The sequence below is a fragment of the Malaclemys terrapin genome, chromosome 22 (assembly GCF_027887155.1).
Source record: "Malaclemys terrapin pileata isolate rMalTer1 chromosome 22, rMalTer1.hap1, whole genome shotgun sequence".
In the NCBI taxonomy this organism is placed as follows: domain Eukaryota; kingdom Metazoa; phylum Chordata; order Testudines; family Emydidae; genus Malaclemys; species Malaclemys terrapin.
The window spans coordinates 13,041,544-13,062,253 of NC_071526.1; the positions used below are offsets into that span (position 1 = coordinate 13,041,544).

Below are 20,710 nucleotides of genomic sequence, written 5' to 3' on the forward strand. Positions count from 1 at the left end.
AGAATATGGGTTGCAATGGTAGGTCCTCTTTTAGCCATCAGCCGGTTTTGTACTGGAGTGATAGTGACTGTAGGCTACATTTTGCCTCAGAGAAGAGTTACAGGATGAATAAATCCCTTCATTATTCTTTCTAAGAACTATGTAGAAAAAGGGTAGCCAAACAGTGGTCCAAGGAGTTTTCAGTGCATCTCACAGTCACCCTTACGTCTAATAAAGAGGTGCATCCTTCAGAGCTACAGGGCTCAGCATACAATATCTCACCTTGATCCCAGCAAATGTTAAAAACAGGCATGACTGTGATATACTTAATGTTATGCAAACTTGGTGTGACCCTCAAGTTCCCGTTAGGGAGGGTCTTTGTTGTCATTTTGGGGGTCATCCTGCTTGTAAATGGCTTTTTTTTTTGCATGGGATTATGTGCTGGTCCTGTCATCATTTTCAAGAGCCCTCAAGATTTGATTAGATGGTGCCAAAACATCCTGGAGTGTTGGTCTGCTATTTTGTGATATGTGGTGGCAACTGAATATCGTCTGTTATCGTTTTGTGGTACCAAGGTGTCATCAAGACTTATGTTGATCTGATGTGGTGCAGAGACATCATCAGGCGGTGTGTGGCACTGATGCATAGATATGGTGTGGTGCTGAGGTTTCGTTGCACATTGTGTCGTGCTGACATGTGAACGTGACATGGCACCGAAGTGCCACCGGGCATTGTGTGTTGATGGTACGTTGGCATATCATGGCACTCCGTGGTGAGACCTGCTGCCATGACATGGAACCACAGCATCACAAGGGAGTGTGTGCTGCTGGCATATTGTCATCCGTGTCATGGGCCCATGTGTGTCAATGGCACGTTGAGATGTCATGGTATTGTGACATCATAGCGGTAAGCAAGCTGCGGTGGCTGAGTCCGTCAGCAAAGGAAGAGACCAGCCTTGAGACTGGGCAAAGCTTGGGCTGCAATAGGGTGACCAGCTGTCCCGATTTTATAGGGACAGTCCTGATTTTGGGGTCTTTTTCTTATATAGGTTCCTATTACCCCCCACCCCGTCCTGATTTTTCACATTTGCTGTCTGATCACCCTAGCTGCGCATCCCCATTTCCAGGCCCCTCCAGAGAAAGGCGGGGCCCACCCCCTTCCATTTCACCCCAGTTACAGTTGTTTAGGGGGACCCCTGAGCTCGGTGCACATGTTCCTGCTCTTTCCCCCGCCCACTTCCCTGGACATGTGCCCATATCCAAAATGGCCGCCGTGGCGGCCGAGCGCCGTCACGTGACGGGCCTTGCCGTTGGAGGGGGGGCGGGCCTCCCCGCCCCGTCGCGCCTGCGCAGTGAACGCGGGGTGTGCGCGTCAGTCACTGCCGAGCGGAGCTCGCGGAGAGGCGCCTGGTTGCTCCGCTGAGGGGACCCGTTTGTCTCCGCAGGCCGCCGCGCGCGCCCCGCCATGGGCTCCGAGAAGGACTCCGAGTCGCCCCGCTCCTCCTCCATCCACGCGGCCGCCCCCAAGTGCCCCAAGCCCGGCCGCCGCCGCCGCCGCCTCTCCTTCCAGAGCGTCTTCTCGGCCGCCGCCGCCTCGGCCTCCGGCGGGGTGAGGGGCCGCCGCCGGGCCAAGGCCGAGCCGCCGCCGCCGCCTCCCGCCCCGGCTCCCCCGCCAGCCGCCCCGCCGCCGGCGGCGGAGGAGGCGGCCCCGGCGGCGGCCGAGGCCGAGGCGGAGGAGGGCGGCGCGGAGGAGCTGGAGTGCCCGCTGTGCCTGATGCGGCAGCCGGCGGAGAACGCGCCGCGCCTGCTGTCCTGCCCGCACCGCTCGTGCCGCGCCTGCCTCCGCCAGTACCTGCGCATCGAGATCACCGAGTCCCGCGTCAACATCTGCTGCCCCGAGTGCAGCGAGCGCCTCAACCCCGCCGACATCCGCCTGCTGCTCCGCGACACGCCGCACCTCGTCGCCAAGTACGAGGAGTTCATGCTGCGCCGCTGCCTGGCCGCCGACCCCGACTGCCGCTGGTGCCCGGCGCCCGACTGCGGGTGAGTCCCGGGGGACACTGGGGCTGGGAGAGCCTGGGGATCAGTGGGGCTGGCACCCCCTTCTTTGGGGGAGTCTAGCCTGGGACAGTGGGCCTGATTACCCCCTTCTTCGGGGGACAGGGCTGCCCTGGGAGAGCCTGGGGAACAGTGGGGCTGGCACCCCCTTCTTTGGGGGGCAGGGCTGGGAGAGCCTGGGGATCAGTGGGGCTGGCACCCCCTTCTTCGGGGGGCAGGGCTGGGAGAGCCTGGGGATCAGTGGGGCTGGCACCCCCTTCTTTGGGGGGCAGGGCTGGGAGAGCCTGGGGATCAGTGGGGCTGGCACCCCCTTCTTTGGGGGAGTCTAGCCTGGGACAGTGGGCCTGATTACCCCCTTCTTCGGGGGACAGGGCTGCCCTGGGAGAGCCTGGGGAACAGTGGGGCTGGCACCCTCTTCTTTGGGGGAGTCTAGCCTGGGACAGTGGGGCTGGCACCCCCTTCTTCGGGGGGCAGGGCTGGGAGAGCCTGGGGAACAGTGGGTTTGGCACTCCCTTCTTTGGGGGAGTCTAGCCTGGGACAGTGGGTCTGATTACCCCCTTCTTCGCGGGACAGGGCTGCCCTGGGAGAGCCTGGGGAACAGTGGGTCTGGCACCCTATTCTTGGGGCGTCTGGTCTGCGAGAGCCTGGGGAACAGTGGGTCCGGCCCCCCTCTTTTTGGGAGGGGCTGGTGTGTGTGTGTGGGGGGGAGTCTGAGCTTGGTAGAACCCTGAGGATAGTGAGTCTGACTCTGGGGAGGAACAAGGGGTCTGTTCCCAGGGCAGGGGGATGAACTGTAGGAGAAGTTCAAAGTTGTCCCTAACTTGAGAGGGATGGGATCCTGCCTTCCCTTTCTCCTGGAATCCTGACCCTGCTACAAGCAATGGAGGTTTCCTTCACTCTGCTGGGAGGTGGGTTCCCCTCCTGTCAGGAGTTGCTGAAGGGAGTCACTGCCCTTTTGAATGGGTGGGGATATAGGCTCTGTCTTGAGTTTGCTGTGGCTCTGCCAGACTGCTGTCTTGGGAAGGTGGAAAGGGACCCTGGGCTTTTAACTGGGACTTCTGCAGGAGAAATTGTGAAACTGATCCAGAAAAATACCTATTTTTTTCTAATAATGCTGTTAGTAAAGGTAGTGGTGTGGCAGCCCATTTCCATTTTCTGCAGGGCCATTCATTATAAGCTGCTTGGGAAGGAAGGGGCATACAGCTTTGCTTATGTGTAGGGTTTTTTTTTTTTAAAAGGGACACAGTAAGAAACAGCCAAGTTCTAAGACCACAGCACAGGAGATGTGCCAGTCATTGTAGACTAAAGGTGCCTAACTGAGCTCTTTGTAAATAATTGGGAGTATGAGGGTCAGACTATAAAACTGTCATGTTATGACTTTGAGCTAGGACGAGTCACTTGCCCTTTCTTTGCCTCAGCTTCTGCCTTTTTAAAATAAGGATGGTACTGTTTACCTAGCCATCGTAAGTCTTTAGATGAAAAGCCCCATATAAGTTTTTTAATATTTAGTATTACAGTGACACGTAGGACTGTTTCTTCTGTTATAAGCCTATTCATCCCCCTAGAAGCACACCTCTGTAAAGAAAGGAGCATGGTCTAGTGCAAGGGAGGCCAACCTGAGCCTGACAAGGAGCCAGAATTTACCAATGTACGTTGCCAAAGAACCACAGCAACATGTCAGGAGCCCCCCCATCAGCTCCTCCCCCCCACTCACACACACACTCCCAGAGCCTCATGCCCACCAGTAGCCCCACCAATCAGCATGTCCCCCTCCCTCCCCGCACCTCCCATCACCTGTTTCGTGGGGTGCAGGAGGCTATGGGGGGGAAGGGGGAGGAGCGAGGGCATGGCGGGCTCAGGGGAGGGGGCGGGAAGGGGTGGAGTGGGGCAGGGCCTGGGGCAGCACCAGGGGTTGAGCAGTGAGCCCCTGCACATTGGAAAGTTGTCACCTGTAGCTCCAGCCCCGGAGTCGGTGCCTATACCAGGAGCTGCATATTAACTTCTGGAGCGCCACATGTGGCTCCAGAGCCACAGGTTGGCCACCTCTGGTCTAGTGGCTTAAATGAATTTTTCTGTCTCCACCAATGACTCAGTCTGTGATCTAGGGCATGTCACTTAAACCTCTCTTTAGCTAGCTGTGAACTAGACCAAATCAGAGCCCCAATCATGCCAGTATCCTCTTCCTGCCCATACTTTTCCATGTCTTGCAGATACCTAGACATTTTCTTATAGATTCAGGTGGATAGGCTTTAGTTTGTGTAGCAGGCTAATAACTAACTGTTTATTAGACAGTGCTCCCTCACTATAAAGCTGATGTTACAAACCAAGGGATTTGAGACCATGGGTTGTGGGAGCAAGGAAAAGTTAAGATATGAAGTGCCACCTTTCCAGAGAATGAATTCCTAGGGGTTTTCAGTTGTGATCACATCTTCGTTTCTCTAATTTAAAAGCAAGGTTTATTCTGAAATAATGGGAAGTATGGGGTTTGCCCTACTATGTGTGCTGCTGAGAGCTAAAATAGAGTTGGTGAGCTATAGAAATTCTTTCCACACTTGCAGGAGGAACTGTAAATTCTGGTTTTCCTCAGTAACGGAAATCTTTACCAAGCAGGCACCAGGGTGTTGAAGCACAATGGTGGAGGAATAATGTTGAATCATATTGACTCATTCACTAGTTGCTTAAGTGAGGAACTGTCTAACTCTGACCAAAACTCAGTCCATCCAAACATGGTGACTTGCTAGATTAGCATATTGTTGCTTTCGTTTTCTCTTCTCTTTTCCTTTAAACTAGGCTTATCTAGGTTTCTGATATAGCATAAGCACAGACTTGTTGGTAGAGGGGAATCTGTATTTTATCTATCCAAGAATGCAGCAGAAACAAGCAGGGGGCTTAAAATACAATCCCAGCTAGTGGGGATGCTATGGGAAGTTTTGTCCTAGTGTTCAGAGCAAAGGTGGCAAGATTCCTAAGATCTAATCACAGCTTTGTTACAAACTCTGACTGTGGGCAAATTGCTTAACCTCTGTGTCTCAGGTTACCTGTTACATGGGTGCTTGTTACACGGTTGCTGTGTAAGGATTTATTTACTATTAAAGCTTGTTCCTTGGGTGCTCAAGGTTAAGTTAGCTTAAAACAATCAAGGTTTTTGATATTGCTGTTTAGGGTGACTCGTAGGCATTGGGGACCAGATCAGGGAGATAGATCAGATCATACTCCTGACATAGTAATGCCCTTGGAATCTGCCTTGCTACTCAGCTAGAGAAAATGTAGTTACCACTTGCTGAGCTTTCTGTTTTACTGACGTGATGTTTATCAAAGTATTTGGTTAAAAATGTAAACACACCAAAGCCAATTGAGACTGCCTGGCCATGAGAAGATGTCCCCCGTATGGCCCCTAAGGACATTACTTTTTCATTAGTAGTCTATAGTGTGCACCTAATAAAGTTGCTGCTGTGGCAGGCTTCTGAAGGCTAGTGTAACATTGATCTTCGTTGCGCAAACAGTTGATGCCATCTGGCTGTCCTTGCCCAGTGAGCCAACAGTTTGTACATAGGCAGCTTACAAAAGGTTTCAAAATAAACTATACAGTTGATATCCCCTCCCCTTCCTCTTAGAAACCAACAAGCTGGGTTGGGTCATTTTGTGAAACTCTGCCAGTAGACAGGGCATCCCTGTTCTCTTCATTGTTAGTGACACTTTAACAAAGGCTGTCAGAATCAGTCCCGAGGTGGGAAGAGAGGTTATTTACCCTAAAACCATTTTTCTTGGCAGACTTGTCCCGTTGTCCTTGTGTAAAGCCAGGAATACCATTTTTTTCCAGTGCCTGGATAGATGGTTCACTTTCCTGTGGTACTGGTGGCTGAGCTTGAGTGGTTAGTATGAAGGACTGGTGAGCAAACTTGTCCTCAGAAGTTCCGATGAATGTCACGCCCTCTCCTTACCACATCACACCCCATTCAGGAGTGTGGAGCGTTTGACTCTTGTTCCTCTCCAGCCAGGCATGCAGTTTTGAGAATAATTGTGCCAAGAGTCTACTGGACAGATCTGTTCCAAAACACAAGCCATGTGGCATGCAGCATCCTGACTGGCACGCCTCTGCATCCCACCCATGTCAAACAACTTCATAAGTGAGCAAGCTTAGCTATGCTGTCTAGAGAGGTAAAATATAGACATGACATTAGAATCTGTTTCCATGGCAATGCTGGTCTTTTGGAGCACCATCAGCTCTTCAGACAAATACAGATTTTTGTCCGCCCATTGCAATCAGCTGGTGCTGCTGTCTGGTATGTCTCACTATATCTCTACTAAAGGCTTAGGGAAACAACTGAACTGTGTAGGCTGAACTAACTGAAGGAGGCTGAACTTGATTGTGGTGAGGCAAGCGCTCCCTCAGAGCAAATGGAGGAGGCAGGCAGGCATCTCTGTGGCTGAGAGAGAGTAGGCTAGGAGCAGCACTCTATAGTAATATTGGGGTTTATGGTAGAGGCTTGCAGCCACACCTGGGATGTGGAAAGTGATACTCCTTGTCACTCCAACAGATGTGGTTATACCTGGAAGTGACTAATTGTTGAACTGCAGGGATGTGTCAAAGGCCAGGTGAAGAAGGATGCACACATGTTAACCATTCAGCCCCTGCAATGCTCGGTGTAGCCGGATGCCATCTGTGTTCTGGGTAGAGCATTTGATTAGCCTCTTGGGCTTTATAAAAAAAAAAATCAGACTGAATTCTTAAGAGGCTAAAAAGCATGTAGTTCACTCCACACCAGTGAGCTTGTTGCTGTTAGTTGCTACTTTAACTTTGGGACTAAAAATCCAGTGCTTAGTAACTGTTCTGGGGTTTTGGTGTTTTTTGTTTTTTTGTTTTTGTTAAGAAAACGGTACTGTCTGAGATGGCCAGAAAAGCTTCAGAATTCTCTAATGCAGGGTCAGTTCAGTACGTGGCAAGGCTTCTTAAGGTAGCATGTTGAGGTCTCCTGGCCTTCCTGGTAATATAGTTGTCAGGCCTCAAAATGGCTATAACAGCTGGCATCAAAGTGTTTTCTTTAGAAGCTATTAATGTGTCTCCCTACTAAGGAGTTTGCTGTAGTCTACAGGTGAGGGTGTGTTTGTAAGATCCCACTGACAAAATGTTGAGTAACGAAATGCAGCTTGAGTTAATATCTTTCCTAGATTGCCTGCATCCTCTCTCTTGTCCAGCATTGGTCTCAAATGCCAGAAATACAGTAGCTGTTTGCACATGGAGGCCCTACAGTTGTGTCTTTCAGTTCCTGATCGTCAGCAGGGAGGCATTGTTTGTCTTTAACAGTTATGCTGCACCCAGGCAGGGTCAAGTTGCTCAGACTCCCACGGGATATGAATCATTGTGGTATGACACATTCAGCAATTCTCACACTGCTGCTTCAGAAGCTGCAATACAACTTGAATTCCACAGGCTCTAAAAATAAACCAATGGTGAGAGAGAATACCTCCACTTATAACACAAATGCTGCAGAAAACAGAATAAGTCACCCTGACTTCTGTCAGTGTCACAAGTCAGCTTCCCTAGAACAGTGCTCTGTGTAGTGCATGTGGAGCTCATCCATGTGAGCTTCCTTGTAAATGTACCTGCTAAATCTCCACATTACCAGCTCAAACACATGGTGATCTCCCCCCATGTTCCCCTCTTCTTCTCCTCAGTCTTCTAGTTCTTTTTGTAACTGGTTAATTTAAGACTGACCTATCAGAGAAGCTGCAGAAAGCCAAAGCACCCTTTCAGTTGTAGTTCCTGCTAAACTGGGAGGATATAAGTGGAGGACTGTTCTGCATAAACACTTCTTCCTCTAGAGATCACCCAGCACTCCCTTCCTGAAATAGCTGCAGCTCTAAACTCCTTTTGTACATTTTTTTAAGAGCCAATCAAGTTTTTGTAACATGATAAAACAAAGATTCAATTTAGTTTCATTAGGTCCTTCTGGAGCTCCTCACACTTCTTTCTGGGCTTGACTAAATGAAGCAATTAGTACAACTAGCAAATGAATGTCAGTATAAACAAATGGAAGGTAATGTGCATTGGAAGGAGCTAGTCATAAATAGCAGGGTCTGAATTGGCTCTATCCACTGAAGCAACAGAACTTGTAGACTTGGAGGGCAGGTCAAGAAGTTGAAGCTGGACAAACGTAGAATAGAAATAAGGAGTAAACTTTTAACAATTAGGTTAATTAACCATTGGAACAATTTAGAAAAGGTCATGGTGGATTCTCCATCACTGGCAATTTTTAAATAAAGACTGCATATCTTTCTAAAGAACGCCCTAGGACTTTTTCTGGGAAGTTGTATGGCCTTTGGTTATACAGGAGGTCAGACTGGAAGATCACAGTGGTCCCTTCTGGTATTGGAATCAATAAAGAGAAATCTATTCAGTATGCAATAGTGGTCAAGAGAAAGCTGTCAACAGGTACAGAGAGGAACATCAGATATACCATTGTATAAATGGCATCCTTGCCTCATGTAGCTTAATGTTGGTCACCTAACCTCAAAACCTATAATAGAAAAGATCCTCGGAATTGGAGAAACCAAGAATTTAAAGAGAGCTTGTACAGAAAGAGCCAGCTTCCATATCGGGAGAAATAGTAAAGCTTAATTTGGAAAGGAGACAAGCAAGAGGACTTGATAGTGAACCCCAGCCAAACATTATGATTTACCTGTCCCATAGTTGGGGCCCTACCAAATTCACGGTTCATTTTGGTCAATTTCATAGTCATAGGATTTTAAAAATAGTAAATTTCATGATTTCAGCTATTTAAATCTGAAATTTCAGAGTGTTGTAATTGTAGGGGTCCTGACCCAAAAAGGAGTTGTAGGGGGAGGGTGTCACAAGGTTATTGTTTTGCCAGGAGCCCAGCCGCCGCCAGCAGCAGAGCAGAAGGATGGATGGCCTGGTATGGTATTACCACCTTTACTCCTGCGCTGCTGCCTGCAGAGCTGGGTCCTCAGGCAACAGCTGCCGCTCTCCGGCCACCCAGCTCTGAAGGCAGCTCAGATATAAGGGTGGCAATACCGTGACATCCCTTCCCCCAACTCCCTTTTGGATCAGGACCCCCATTTTGAGAAACCCTGGTCTCCCCCGTGAAATCTGTATAGTATAGGGTAAAAGCGCACACAAGACCAGATTTCACGGCGGGAGACCAGAGTTCACTGTCCGTGACGCATTTTTCCTGGCCGTGAATTTGGTAGAGTGCTACCCATAGTACAAAATTGCATTAATCTCCACTGTATAAAAGTAACCATCCATTACTCACTGCTGCACGCTACTGAAACATCTGTTTTAAATATTAAAGTGAAGAAACAGCTATGAAAGAATAGCATCTCTAATTGGACCCTAGCTAGGTTTAAAATGACATGGATAACCGATCTTAGGCTTCAGGGCATAAAGCTGCATCAGCTAAGGTCACTGAGAACTTATTCTTCCTTTTGCATATCTCCATCCCTATGCGTATCCAGGGTCGAATTGCTCAACTGGTCAGTTGAATGAGGGTGGTGTCTCAGACATCCACTTTAGCTATAATATATCGCTGTCTAATCAGGTAGATAATGATACCCTCCTCTAAGTCCTTTACAACCAAGTCTGCAGCACCCTCATCAGGTTGATAAAGGATTTGTTGTAAAAGTAGGTGTACGTAGGCTGTAAATGTGTAAGGCTGTATTCTGATGCATAGGAGGGAACTAGCTAGGGAACCATCTAAAATTCAACTACCTTCTGAGGTTGGGTGGCTGTGCTTATTCAGCAGCAAATCTCAGTGTTCCCCAACAGATGGGCCACTGAAGTATTCTGGTATATCGATTCCTGTGTTCCTAAGATAACTTTCTGGCTTTACTAATTCTGGTATCTGTCTTCATCAGTTACGCTGTTATTGCCTATGGCTGTGCCAGCTGCCCCAAGCTGACTTGTGAGAGGGAAGGCTGCCAGACTGAGTTCTGCTATCACTGCAAACAGATATGGCATCCAAACCAGACCTGCGATATGGCCCGTCAGCAAAGGGCTCAGACGCTGCGGGTACGGACGAAGCACGCCTCAGGCCTCAGTTATGGACAGGAATCTGGACCGGGTATGAATTAACAAGCTTCTCATTAACCAGTATTAATTACGTCCGTGAAGCCAGGAAAGAGATCCACCTGTTTAGCAGCACTTCCTGCAATCAAAGTGGGGTATTAACACCTGGCAGGGAGCACAACCACTTGGCACAGATGAAGGACACCAGCAACATTGATTTGGTCAGCTCTGATGCTCAACACAGCTTCCCTCCCTCGCCAGTAATGGAGTAAAAATATCTGGCCCGACAGGCTAGTTACACAAACTACTAATGGAATTAAAATTTGAGGTTCCACAATTGCAGGGCCTAATTGCATATGGTCACCTTATTCTGCATGTAGTACCTCCTGACCCATTACACACAGTAAGCAGCTACCTTTTGGTCTGCTTTGATCTTTTAGATGTTCTTAAAGCTCTTGCTGATCTCAATCTCAAACAGGAAAAAAAGGGAAATTTTACTCTCTCTAAATGTGGCCTCCGTTTTGACTGCTGCTGTGAGCTTTAGCAACATTAATGCCTAACCCAGAATTGGGAATTTAGTTCCCTGCTCTGATAAGTATTGGTAATACCATTATTTATAGGAAAGAAATGCCAAACCACATTTGACTGGTAAAGAGCTGCACTCTAGATCAGCAGATATTCTGATTAAATAGTGCTTTTAAAAAGGTATCAGTGATTCAGGAAGTGAACTATAAGATCAGTTAATAGATTCCTTCTCCCCCAAACAAAACATGTATCTTCTCCTGGCATGCTACTCATTATAAACACATTGTTCCATTTGCACAATAGCTGGCTTCTATGTAAGGCTGTAAATGTTTTAAAGGTGGCTCAGGTGTTATTCCAGACTAAAATATGCCTGAAATGTACAGAGCCCTGATAATGAACACCATAAACATTGCAACCACTGCAAGACAAAATTCCCAACACAAACCAACAAGCAATAATCAACCTCGAATCACGACTTGCTGCCAAAGGGGATTTGTGGAAGTGAGGCCCTTAACAGAACTTAGCCATCAGCCCTGGGGAGATCAACTCCAGAGAAGGAGGTTCCCTCTGTCTAGTACAAGTTGGTCTCAGAGCAGCTGAGTCCCAGACTGTTTAGGGTTTTAAAGATTGCTACCAGCACAATGAACTGTATGGGGAACCATTGCATAACTTTGATCACAGGTGACATTTTAGAATGACTTATTTTGTAAATGGCTATAAAGGGGCATCTGTCCATCTCCTTGTTGTGCAGTAACTGGTGGATGCCAATCCCTTTAAATGACTAAGTACCGAACTGCGAGCACAGATTAGATACTTACCCACCAATACACTAATTTTCATCTGTAATCACAGATGCAATTTACGCCCACAAAGAGGAGTATGCCTTTCAAAAATGTGGGTCACAATTTCGGTGCTGTCTTGTCCTCCAGATAGAAGAATATAGAGAACACTCTTGGCCCTTACATCGTGTTAGTGGTGCAGTTTAAAAATGGCTGATGCTCTTGGCTGGCTAGCGTAGGGCAGGCGCAACTCTTTCATAACAGCCTCCTTTTATGATGTAGAAAACACTCTTTAAAATGCTGTTCTACGTGGTGTATGCTGGCCAGACAAACAATGCTAACTTGTTTTAGTGGAATGAAGTGCCAGTATAGAGGTAGCTCCCCACCTTTATCCTGTAGCACTGAAGGATGGAATCAGAACCAGACACCTTTGCTTTATCTCTTTGATTAAGGAGAAATAATAATCTGTTAGCCTAGATGGACAGAATTTGAAATGCATTGTCTTCTTGAGCCCACCCTCCCCAAACAAAAGAACCCAAGTAAATTCCTCAAGATGTCTAAGGTGTACAGAATTTGACTTGATCCCTTCCCTTCCTCCCCAAAGCCGATGACATCAAGCCGTGTCCACGTTGCAGTGCTTACATTATCAAGATGAATGATGGGAGCTGTAATCACATGACTTGCGCAGTGTGTGGCTGTGAATTCTGCTGGCTGTGTATGAAGGAGATCTCAGATTTGCATTACCTCAGGTGAGATGGGGAGCAGAATCCTCTGGGCCTCCTGTTGTTAAAGTATGATGTTTGTTTATATTTTTGTATTTAATTTCTCCAGCTCCTTACAAATGCACCCCCCACAAACACATTCCTCATCACCTGGAATAGGGTGAAGCTCTGAGTTTCCTCACAACAGCAGTGCACAGTGGTCCCTCCTGACTGTGGTTCGCCCCCACTGATGGAACAGTGTGGGGAAGCTCTTAATGGGATGAATGTTCAGTGTAGTCCCCTTCACACTGTGGGGTCATCCATTCTTGAGGGTCAACTGGATCTGGGGAGAAGGAGCCTTTCTTGCACAGTATCCACTCAGTTCCCACAAGTCATATTTTTATGTGGATATTGAAAAGACAACTTATTTCCCCTACAGTCCCTCTGGCTGCACGTTCTGGGGCAAGAAGCCGTGGAGTCGCAAGAAGAAAATTCTCTGGCAGCTGGGCACATTGATTGGTGCCCCTGTAGGCATTTCCCTCATTGCTGGCATTGCCATTCCTGCCATGGTCATTGGCATCCCAGTGTACGTTGGGAGAAAGGTAAGCATGGTGGACTGGAGATCAGAACTAATGGAGTGAGCAGATTAAAATATTCGCTCTTGGGAATCCTAGATGTTTTTCAAGGATGTTAGGCTAATGGTGGTAAGTGTGGGATCTTTCCATACAGCTGCTGGAAACCCAGCTGGCTTAGGCCAACTGGAGATTACTGTTTCTTGGGTTTTATACCTAGTGAGTGTGGAAAGTATGATGGCTTGACAGCCCTGGACACTGCAGTTCTCAGTCAAACGAGCATGTGCCTCATGGGCACTGACAGTGCAAGGTTCACATTGTTCTGCCAGTATGCCTCCACCTTGAACCCAGTGCATCCCCATAGAGAGGGGATCTGTGTATCTAATTCTTGGCCTCTATGGTGACTCTTGTGCCTTGGGCTTGTCCAATAATAACTGAACCCTGATCCCTTTTCTCACTTCACACAAGTTATCAACCAGTTCTGATGGTGATGACTGTCTACCAGTCTGTTCTGGATTTGTACCAGTGACTAGAGGTCAGAGGCTTCATTTTCCCTGAGTCATCCAGTCCCTTTGCCTGCCTTTATTGGTGGACAGACATTAGGTGAAGAGGGAGATGGTTCCATTGCAGCATTGTATCTCCAGCTTGTCCTTACCTTTGAACAGACGCACTGGCTACATCTGATTGAGGTGGTCTGTGGGTGGGGTGGAGGTACATAAGAATGACCATACTGGGTGAAACCAATGGCCCATCTAGTCCAGTATCCTGTCTTCGTCAGGGGCCAATGTCCAATGCTTCAAAGGGAATGAACAGAACAGCAATTTTTTTAGTGATCCATCCTGTTGTCCAGTCCCAGCCTCTGGAAATCGGGGGCTTAAGAAAACCCAGAGCATGGGGTTGCACAACTGACCGTCTTGCCTAATGGCCATTGATGGACCTATCCTCCATCAGTGGCTATCATGGGTGATTTTAAGGGTCGTGTGACTGGAATGTATGGCAAAGTTGTAAGGTCATGAGCCTATTAGTTTCTCATCCTAGTGGATGCTCACTGGCCAGGCTGTCCATTTTCTCACCTGGTGTTTCCTGCTCTCCCCAGATCCACAGCCGTTATGAGGGAAAGAAAACCTCTAAGCACAGGAGGAACTTGGCCATCACTGGTGGGGTCACCTTGTCTGTCATTGCATCCCCAGTTATTGCTGCTGTCAGTGTTGGTAAGTAGACAAGGCCAGTTTTCCTCATGGTTAGTCATTATTCATAGCTCTGCTCCTCGTTCGTCACTCCTCTACTATTCTGACAGATATTGGGCAGGAGTGACCAAAGGGTAGCCCACAAACTCCTACAATATACCTGTTGGTGGCTTCCCCACTTATCTAACATGCTGTCTGCAGAGGCTGCAGGTCCTGGTATTTGTGGCTCAAGACTGAGCACTGTGTAGAATGCTCCCTGTAGTGTTAGTACCCACAGTTCTGCCAAAGAAACTGGTTTTTATGCAAGTTTGATATGCTGGCAAGCTGCCGCTGCAACCCTCATGGAGTCAACTTGTTCTTTGGCCCTGTCCCAAGACTGGTATTGTTCCGCTGCGGGTTTCCTAAGGGTTATAATGTAACTCTGTGCTGGAAGTGAGTTCCCTTGTCCTGTAGTGTGATGGTCACAGCCATTATTTGTATGAGGGTAACACCTAAGAACCCTGTCATGGACCATGACCCCATTGTGCTAGGCAGTAAAAACACAGGGGTCCCTGCCCCCAGAGAGTTCATGCTGCCTATCCGGCATGCCTCAGTCCCATTGTCATCTGATATTCCTCTTGACCCACTGTGTCCTCTGTTGCAGGTATTGGAGTCCCCATCATGCTGGCCTATGTCTATGGTGTTGTGCCAATTTCTCTCTGCCGAGGAGGTGGCTGTGGAGTCAGCACAGCCAATGGGAAGGGAGTGAAAATAGAGTTTGATGAAGATGATGGACCCATTACAGGTGATGAATAACTTTTCACTGTCTGTGTAGTCTGAAGGGCTGGGAGGAAACAAGCAAGGCCTCACTGTGGGACTGTCCCTTGGGATTAATTGGGATGGATAATCAGCCCTTTTCAGTATGTCAACATTTCTAGCTTTCACTTCTGTGCCACTGTTTCAAGGCTAACCCTTCAGTGTACACCCTGCACTCTTAACACAAAGCTTGTGTGGGAAGCACCATAGTGCCTTTTCCTGGGAGATCCCCAGCCCTTTTCCGTACTGGAGAATGAATCTGAAATCGGTATTGGAAGTGTTGCTGTCTGACGTATAACCTAAACCCAGGGGTGGGCAAACTTTTTGGTCCGAGTGCCACATCTGGGAATAGAAATTGTATGACGGGCCATGAATGTTCACAAAATTGGGGTTGGGGTGTGTGTGTGTGTTGGGGAGGGGCTTCTGATTTGGGGGTGCGGGTTCCAGGGTGGGGCCAGAAATGAGGAGTTCGGAGTGCGGGAGGGGGTGAAGACTCCAGCTGGGAGTGCAGGCTCTGGGGTGGGGATGAGGGCCTTGGGGTTCAGGAGGGTGCTCCAGGCTGGGGTAGAAGTTTAGAGGGGGATCAGGGCTGGAGCAGAGGGTTGTGGCGCATGGGGAGGCTCATGGGTGCAGACTCCGGGCAGCACTTACCTCAAACAGCTCCCAGAAGCAGTGGCATGTCCCCTCTCCGGCTCCTATGTGGAGGTGCGGCCAGGTGGCTCTGCATGCTGCCCTGTATGCAGGCACCGCCCCGGATCTCCCATTGGCTGCAGTTCCCGGCCAATGGGAGCTGCAGGGGCAGTGCTTGGGGTGGGGGCAGAGTGCAGAACGGAGCCCCCTGGCTGCTCCTATGCGTACAAGCTGGAGTGGGGCTATGCTGCTGCTCCTGGGAGCCACATGGAGCAGCCCCCGACCCTGCTCCCCAGCTGGAGCGCCGGAGCAGGGCCATGCCGCTGCTTCCAGGAGCCACATGGAGCAGCCCCCGACTCTGCACCCCAGCTGGAGCAGGGCAAGCCGCAGACCCTGCTCCCCAGAGGAAGCTTGAGGGCCGCCTTAAAACAGCTGGTGTGCCGGATCCGGCCCACGGGTCGTAGTTTGCCCATCCCTGCCTTAACCCCTAACAGGATGCCAGTGGCAGTTCCTTTACACTGTTTAATGTTCAATGTATCTTCTTTGCCTGTCTCAGTGGCAGATGCTTGGCGAGCTCTGAAGAACCCCAGTATTGGTGAGAGCAGCATCGAGGGACTAACTAGTGTGTTGAGCACCAGTGGCAGCCCCACGGATGGGCTCAGTGTCATGCAAGGCAACTACAGTGAGACAGCCAGCTTTGCTGCTCTTTCCGGTGGTACCCTGAGCGGTGGAGTCCTCTCTGGTGGAAAGGGAAAGTACAGCAGGTAATTGAACTGTCTCAGATCAAGGCAGAAAAGGGGCTGAGGGGTCACAAGGTCTAGTCTGTTGTGAGGAATGGTGAGGCTTGTTAGCTCGCCAGGGATCTGTTTGGGTTAGTGGGTGGCACCACTGATGCTTGGGATCTAATCTCAGTATCACTTTTTAAACCTCTTGACCTATGGTAGAATCAGGTCCAATAAACTATGCTTCAGCTGTTCCCCAACCTTGTCCCTGTTGCAAGAACACCAAGTAAATAGCAGGCACAGCACAGTCTGGTTTGGTTATCTTTCTCCCCGAGCCTTTCTAGCTCCTTGATGGCAGGAGATAGCGCATGGGGTTGATTTGAGGAGCAGCAGAGATGGAAGTGTATCAGAGGTATACTAGTTTGCCATATAAGGCTCTTGCAAACATTTTGCTGACCTAGCCTAGTGCTTCAAATGTCTGTTATTCCCTAATAGCCCTTAGTGATCGGGACTTGGGTTATAAGGTTACGCCACAGTTTTCCTCTGAACCTGCCTCTGAGTCATTACGGCCATGTAATTGGAGACATGCATCGAAACTATAGCCCAGAATATAATCATAGCTGTGTGCTGGATCTGGAAATCTGCCTTGCACAGGAACTGCGTGAGTCATGGGTATAAACACAATCTAACTTGGATACGGAAAACAGACCGAGGAAAGGGCGGAGCCACAAATGAGGCTAATTTAAAAGGTTCATCTGATTTTAAACTTCTTGATGCAGACCTGGATTAGCCCAGAAGGCCACCTGTGCCCCCGTTCCCGTGTTCTAAACGACTATTGTTCCTGTAGTTTTAAGAAATGAGCTAGGCTGTTCTGTGGCCCTTGGCCGTGTTGATAACTCTGGATGTTTCCCACCTCTTCCCAGGCTGGAAGTGCAAGCAGATGTACAGAAGGAGATTTTCCCCAAGGACTCTGTCAGTCTCGGAGCAGTTAGTGACAACGCCAGCACTCGGGCTATGGCTGGTTCCATCATCAGTTCATACAACCCACAGGACAGGTACCTAAACTGCCAATGCACAAGTGTATGGGTAATACGGGGTGCGGTGGTGGTGGTGGGGTTTGAGGGCAATGGAGAATGTGCACGTTGAAACTTTGATTTTAATGATTGAAGGTATATTCAGACTCCCGCAAGCTTTCTTTTCCTTGGTTAGCTCAAGAAGCATTCTCCCTTCACCTTCCTTTCCAGCTATGTTTGTAGTTCAGTATCATTCACCACCACTAGCAGAGCCTGTGTTGAGGTCCCTGGGACAGCTCACTCACTTTAGTTCTTCTGTCCTGCAAACTCAGCAAAGAATCCCTTTTTCTAGCAAAGCACCACCTGTGGTTGTCTGTACTTGTCTCTGTTGGAACTCTGTAGGTGGGATGATTGTGCCATACTCATGGTGTTCATAACTGCACCACCTCTCCAGGTAGTGTCAGTGGTTCCTTCCACTATAGGGCATAATTAAGGGTTGGTAATTGGAAACAATGGGACACATACACAGGGAAACCCATTAAACATGCATGGGTTCCAGAGACTATCTGAATACTTTTAGGGTTATGTATCATCATACAGTAACCTGCCAAACCAGTTGGTCATAGTACTTCCTTGCTAAGCAGTCCTCTCGTGTCTGGAGTTGTTGGTGTGTCACCTCTTTACTGAAGTTGCAACATATTTCCCCTAGCAAGGTCTCACTAGCTAGAAGGGAACATTTCCTTGACTTAGTCTTGCACAGAGTGATGGCTCGGGACTGATGGAAGCAAACTGTTCCCTAGAGGTTAGTGATAGGAATTTGGATCTAGGGTTGTTCCTGCCTGTGCCACAATCTACCTTGGTTTCCCTAATTACCAAAGGGGAATAATCTTATGAGTGTAAATTATTGTAGTATTGCCTGTTGTCAGCATGGTGTGGTGAATGGCACTCCCATACTTGCCTCAGTCATGAAGCTTGCTGTTGAAAAAGCACTCAAAGTAATGTGCTAATATTAATAACCCGAGACTTCTGCTGTAGCTGGTAACTGACCAAAGTGGTGCTTGTTTCTGCAGAGAGTGCAATAACATGGAGATCCAAGTGGACATAGAGGCCAAACCTAGTCACTACCAACTAGTTAGTGGCAGCAGCACAGAGGACTCGCTCCACGTCCACACCCAGATGGCAGAAAACGAGGAGGAGGAGCAGACATGCAAACACCAAAGCTGTGAGCAGAAGGACTGCATTGCCAGCCAAACCTGGGACATCACCCTGGCACAGCCTGAGAGCATACGGAGTGACCTGGAGAGCTCCGACAGCCAGTCAGATGACGTGCCAGACATTACCTCGGACGAGTGTGATTCCCCCCACCCTCAGACTGTAGCCTCCCCACAGACCCCAAAAGCCACAGGTGCTGAGAGCCCAAGTGCCCATCTGAGCCAATGTGCCAAAGAAGAAGGGCACAGGCCAGAGGAAATAGTCTCTAAACTGGAGTGCATTGAAGCCAGAGTATGAAGTTGCCTCCTCCAGAGAAGCACGCTTACAGTCACTGCATCCTTTGTGGGGGGTTGTGTCCTTTGTTGGCTTCTGTTTGATTCTCTGGCCAGCTTCCCTGGTCTGACCCTGAGGGGAAAGATGCCATTTCTTACATGATTTAAAAAAAAAAAAAAATCCCCCACCCTCATTTTTAATTTATTGGTTCAAGCGCTTTGAGAGGTGTCTGAATGTACATATGTATGTGTGCGCGTATCCTGTGTCTCTGCAAAAATACTAGTAAAAGATTGTTTTAATAAAGATTTCTGTTGTAATTCAACTTGCATCCATTTCTTCCTTGTCAGATTTAAAGAAGTAAAATCCCTGTGCTCAGTGACTCTCTTCACTTGTTCCTCTGCTCCTCTGTTGGAGCTGCTGGTGGAATTGCCGCAGTAGCTGCAGGCTTCTATGCAAACAGGTGTGACTACGGTTACAAATGTTCCTGGTTTGAAACTGGGTTGTGGCAGGGAGGCCTTATTCTCCCTCCACGGATCACTTCATCTAATGTCACTGAGGAATCTAGGTAGCGTGGAGGGTCTGGGGGGGAAGGTAGGTGTGTATTGTCTGCCCTCTAGAGGCCACTGTCTGACTTCTGGGAAAGACTAACACGGCTGCTACTCTGAAACCTGTCTGACTTCTGGGAATTGCTACTTTGGCCTAATTCTAGATGAGATTTCTGAGCCAGCACACACTTCACCGTACTCTAATGAACTCTACTCTGTCCATGGAGGTTACTCCTGACCTACGCTTTCCGGAATGGAGAATAGGGCTGCACTGGACAGGAGGAGCCATTTGGAGGTGAACGTCTCCAGTGTGCTGCGGAGGAATCGAAATCGGATGCGGAACAATTGCATGCTGTATGACAAAGCAGTGACGACTTGGCAACTTCCTGTCCTGCTTTGTGGTGTTTCCCTGCTAGCAGGGAGGCGTTCTAACACAACTCTACACACAGTCCCTCTACACTTCATCTTCTCCCCCTCCTCAGCCAGCCAGGCAGCTACTGGTCACTGCATTTTGGAAATACCAGAGGCTATTTAGCAGCCGGAGGTTGGAGTGGGACTAGCCGAATGCTCTCTTGTCTGAGCTTTGCTGTGAGCCAAAGGTGGCTTACTAGTGTCACTGAGAATGGACCTGCTTTCCCCTCCCAGTGAGTGGAGTAAGCTGCAGAGCAAGGACTGGTGGCCATGAACTTCTTCTGCAAGGTTCAGGTAAGATTTGGGTGGTGTTGCTTTGGATGAGGCAATATGGAGACTGCAGCATCCACCCACCACGTCACTGTCTGCTACAAAATCCAGCTAGTGCTAAAACAGGCCCATTAGTCAATGCGATACAAATAAAAGGAACCTTTCCTGACTTTCCCACCCCTAGGTTGAGCAGCTGCCCAATCAAGAAAAAGGGCCTGACCCAGAGACCAGGATTTTAATAAGGAATGAAATTGCAGCTCTGGGGCTGACTCATGTTAGCAATGTACCAGTGACAACTTGCAGGAGAAATGGGGTGAGGTGAAGCAAGTACTGTACATAGTACTCCAGCGCCCCCTACCAGGGTGTGCTGGGTATTGCAGTAGTGACTGCCAACTGCAATAGGTGAAAGGGAATAATAGCCCACACCATAAAGCAGGAGTGGGGATTACAAAACCCTGACACAAGCAATATAGAAAACATGATGGGATGTGCAGATCCTGTGCTCAGCTGAGGAAACTTTTCATATCCTCATTTAGTCACAACTAGTTCAGCTGTTCTGTTGGCATCACAGACGTTCTAATCAGTATCTTGTTTTCATGATCTTTGTAGAGAGTCGCTCCTAGTGAGGAGGATGGTTGAATGTGGCTTGGCGGCCACAACTGGAGAGGCACAGAGGCGGTGGCAAACACCGTGATCAAGAGCAGGTAGTGGGATTAGAGGGACCTATGCTTAGAAACAGGGCGAGGTGGGGAAGTCCCTGGATTATCCAGTAGAGCGCAGATCTTGAATCGGATTAAGGCTGTGGGGGGTGATATGGCCCGGCTTCCCAGGCTGTGTGAACAGTCTGCAGCATTTCACACCCCTGAGGTCGATATCTGGAGATGGGGGAGGTCCTGTGAGACCTGCAGATACAGAGCTTGGAGTTGGGTGGCAGCAACAGGGATGGCACGAAGAGTAGCTGCACAGCAGTAGCGTAGAGTTGAGACCACAAGTGGTGGTGGTGGTGAAAT

General features: G+C 48.9%; 1 protein-coding gene across 1 annotated transcript; it reads left to right on the plus strand.

Moving 5' to 3' along the window:
* Nucleotides 1–1,370: 1,370 nt before the first annotated feature.
* Nucleotides 1,371–18,796, plus strand: RNF19B (ring finger protein 19B). The gene is made up of 9 exons (XM_054011949.1): nucleotides 1,371–2,021; nucleotides 9,915–10,120; nucleotides 11,974–12,118; nucleotides 12,510–12,672; nucleotides 13,739–13,853; nucleotides 14,473–14,613; nucleotides 15,811–16,018; nucleotides 16,900–17,031; nucleotides 18,060–18,796. Exons 1-9 carry the CDS (start codon nucleotides 1,444–1,446, stop codon nucleotides 18,496–18,498), a joined length of 2,127 nt encoding a protein of 708 aa, XP_053867924.1. The 5' UTR covers nucleotides 1,371–1,443; the 3' UTR covers nucleotides 18,499–18,796.
* The last annotated feature ends 1,914 nt before the right edge of the window (nucleotides 18,797–20,710 follow it).

Excerpts from the sequence above, each read along its gene's own strand:
- RNF19B (XM_054011949.1), top strand. The coding sequence starts at position 1,444 with ATGGGCTCCGAGAAGGACTCCGAGTCGCCCCGCTCCTCCTCCATCCAC. Across the intron at positions 12,673-13,738 it reads CAGTGTACGTTGGGAGAAAG|ATCCACAGCCGTTATGAGGG; the intron begins GTAAGCATGGTG and ends TGCTCTCCCCAG. Across the intron at positions 13,854-14,472 it reads TATTGCTGCTGTCAGTGTTG|GTATTGGAGTCCCCATCATG; the intron begins GTAAGTAGACAA and ends CCTCTGTTGCAG.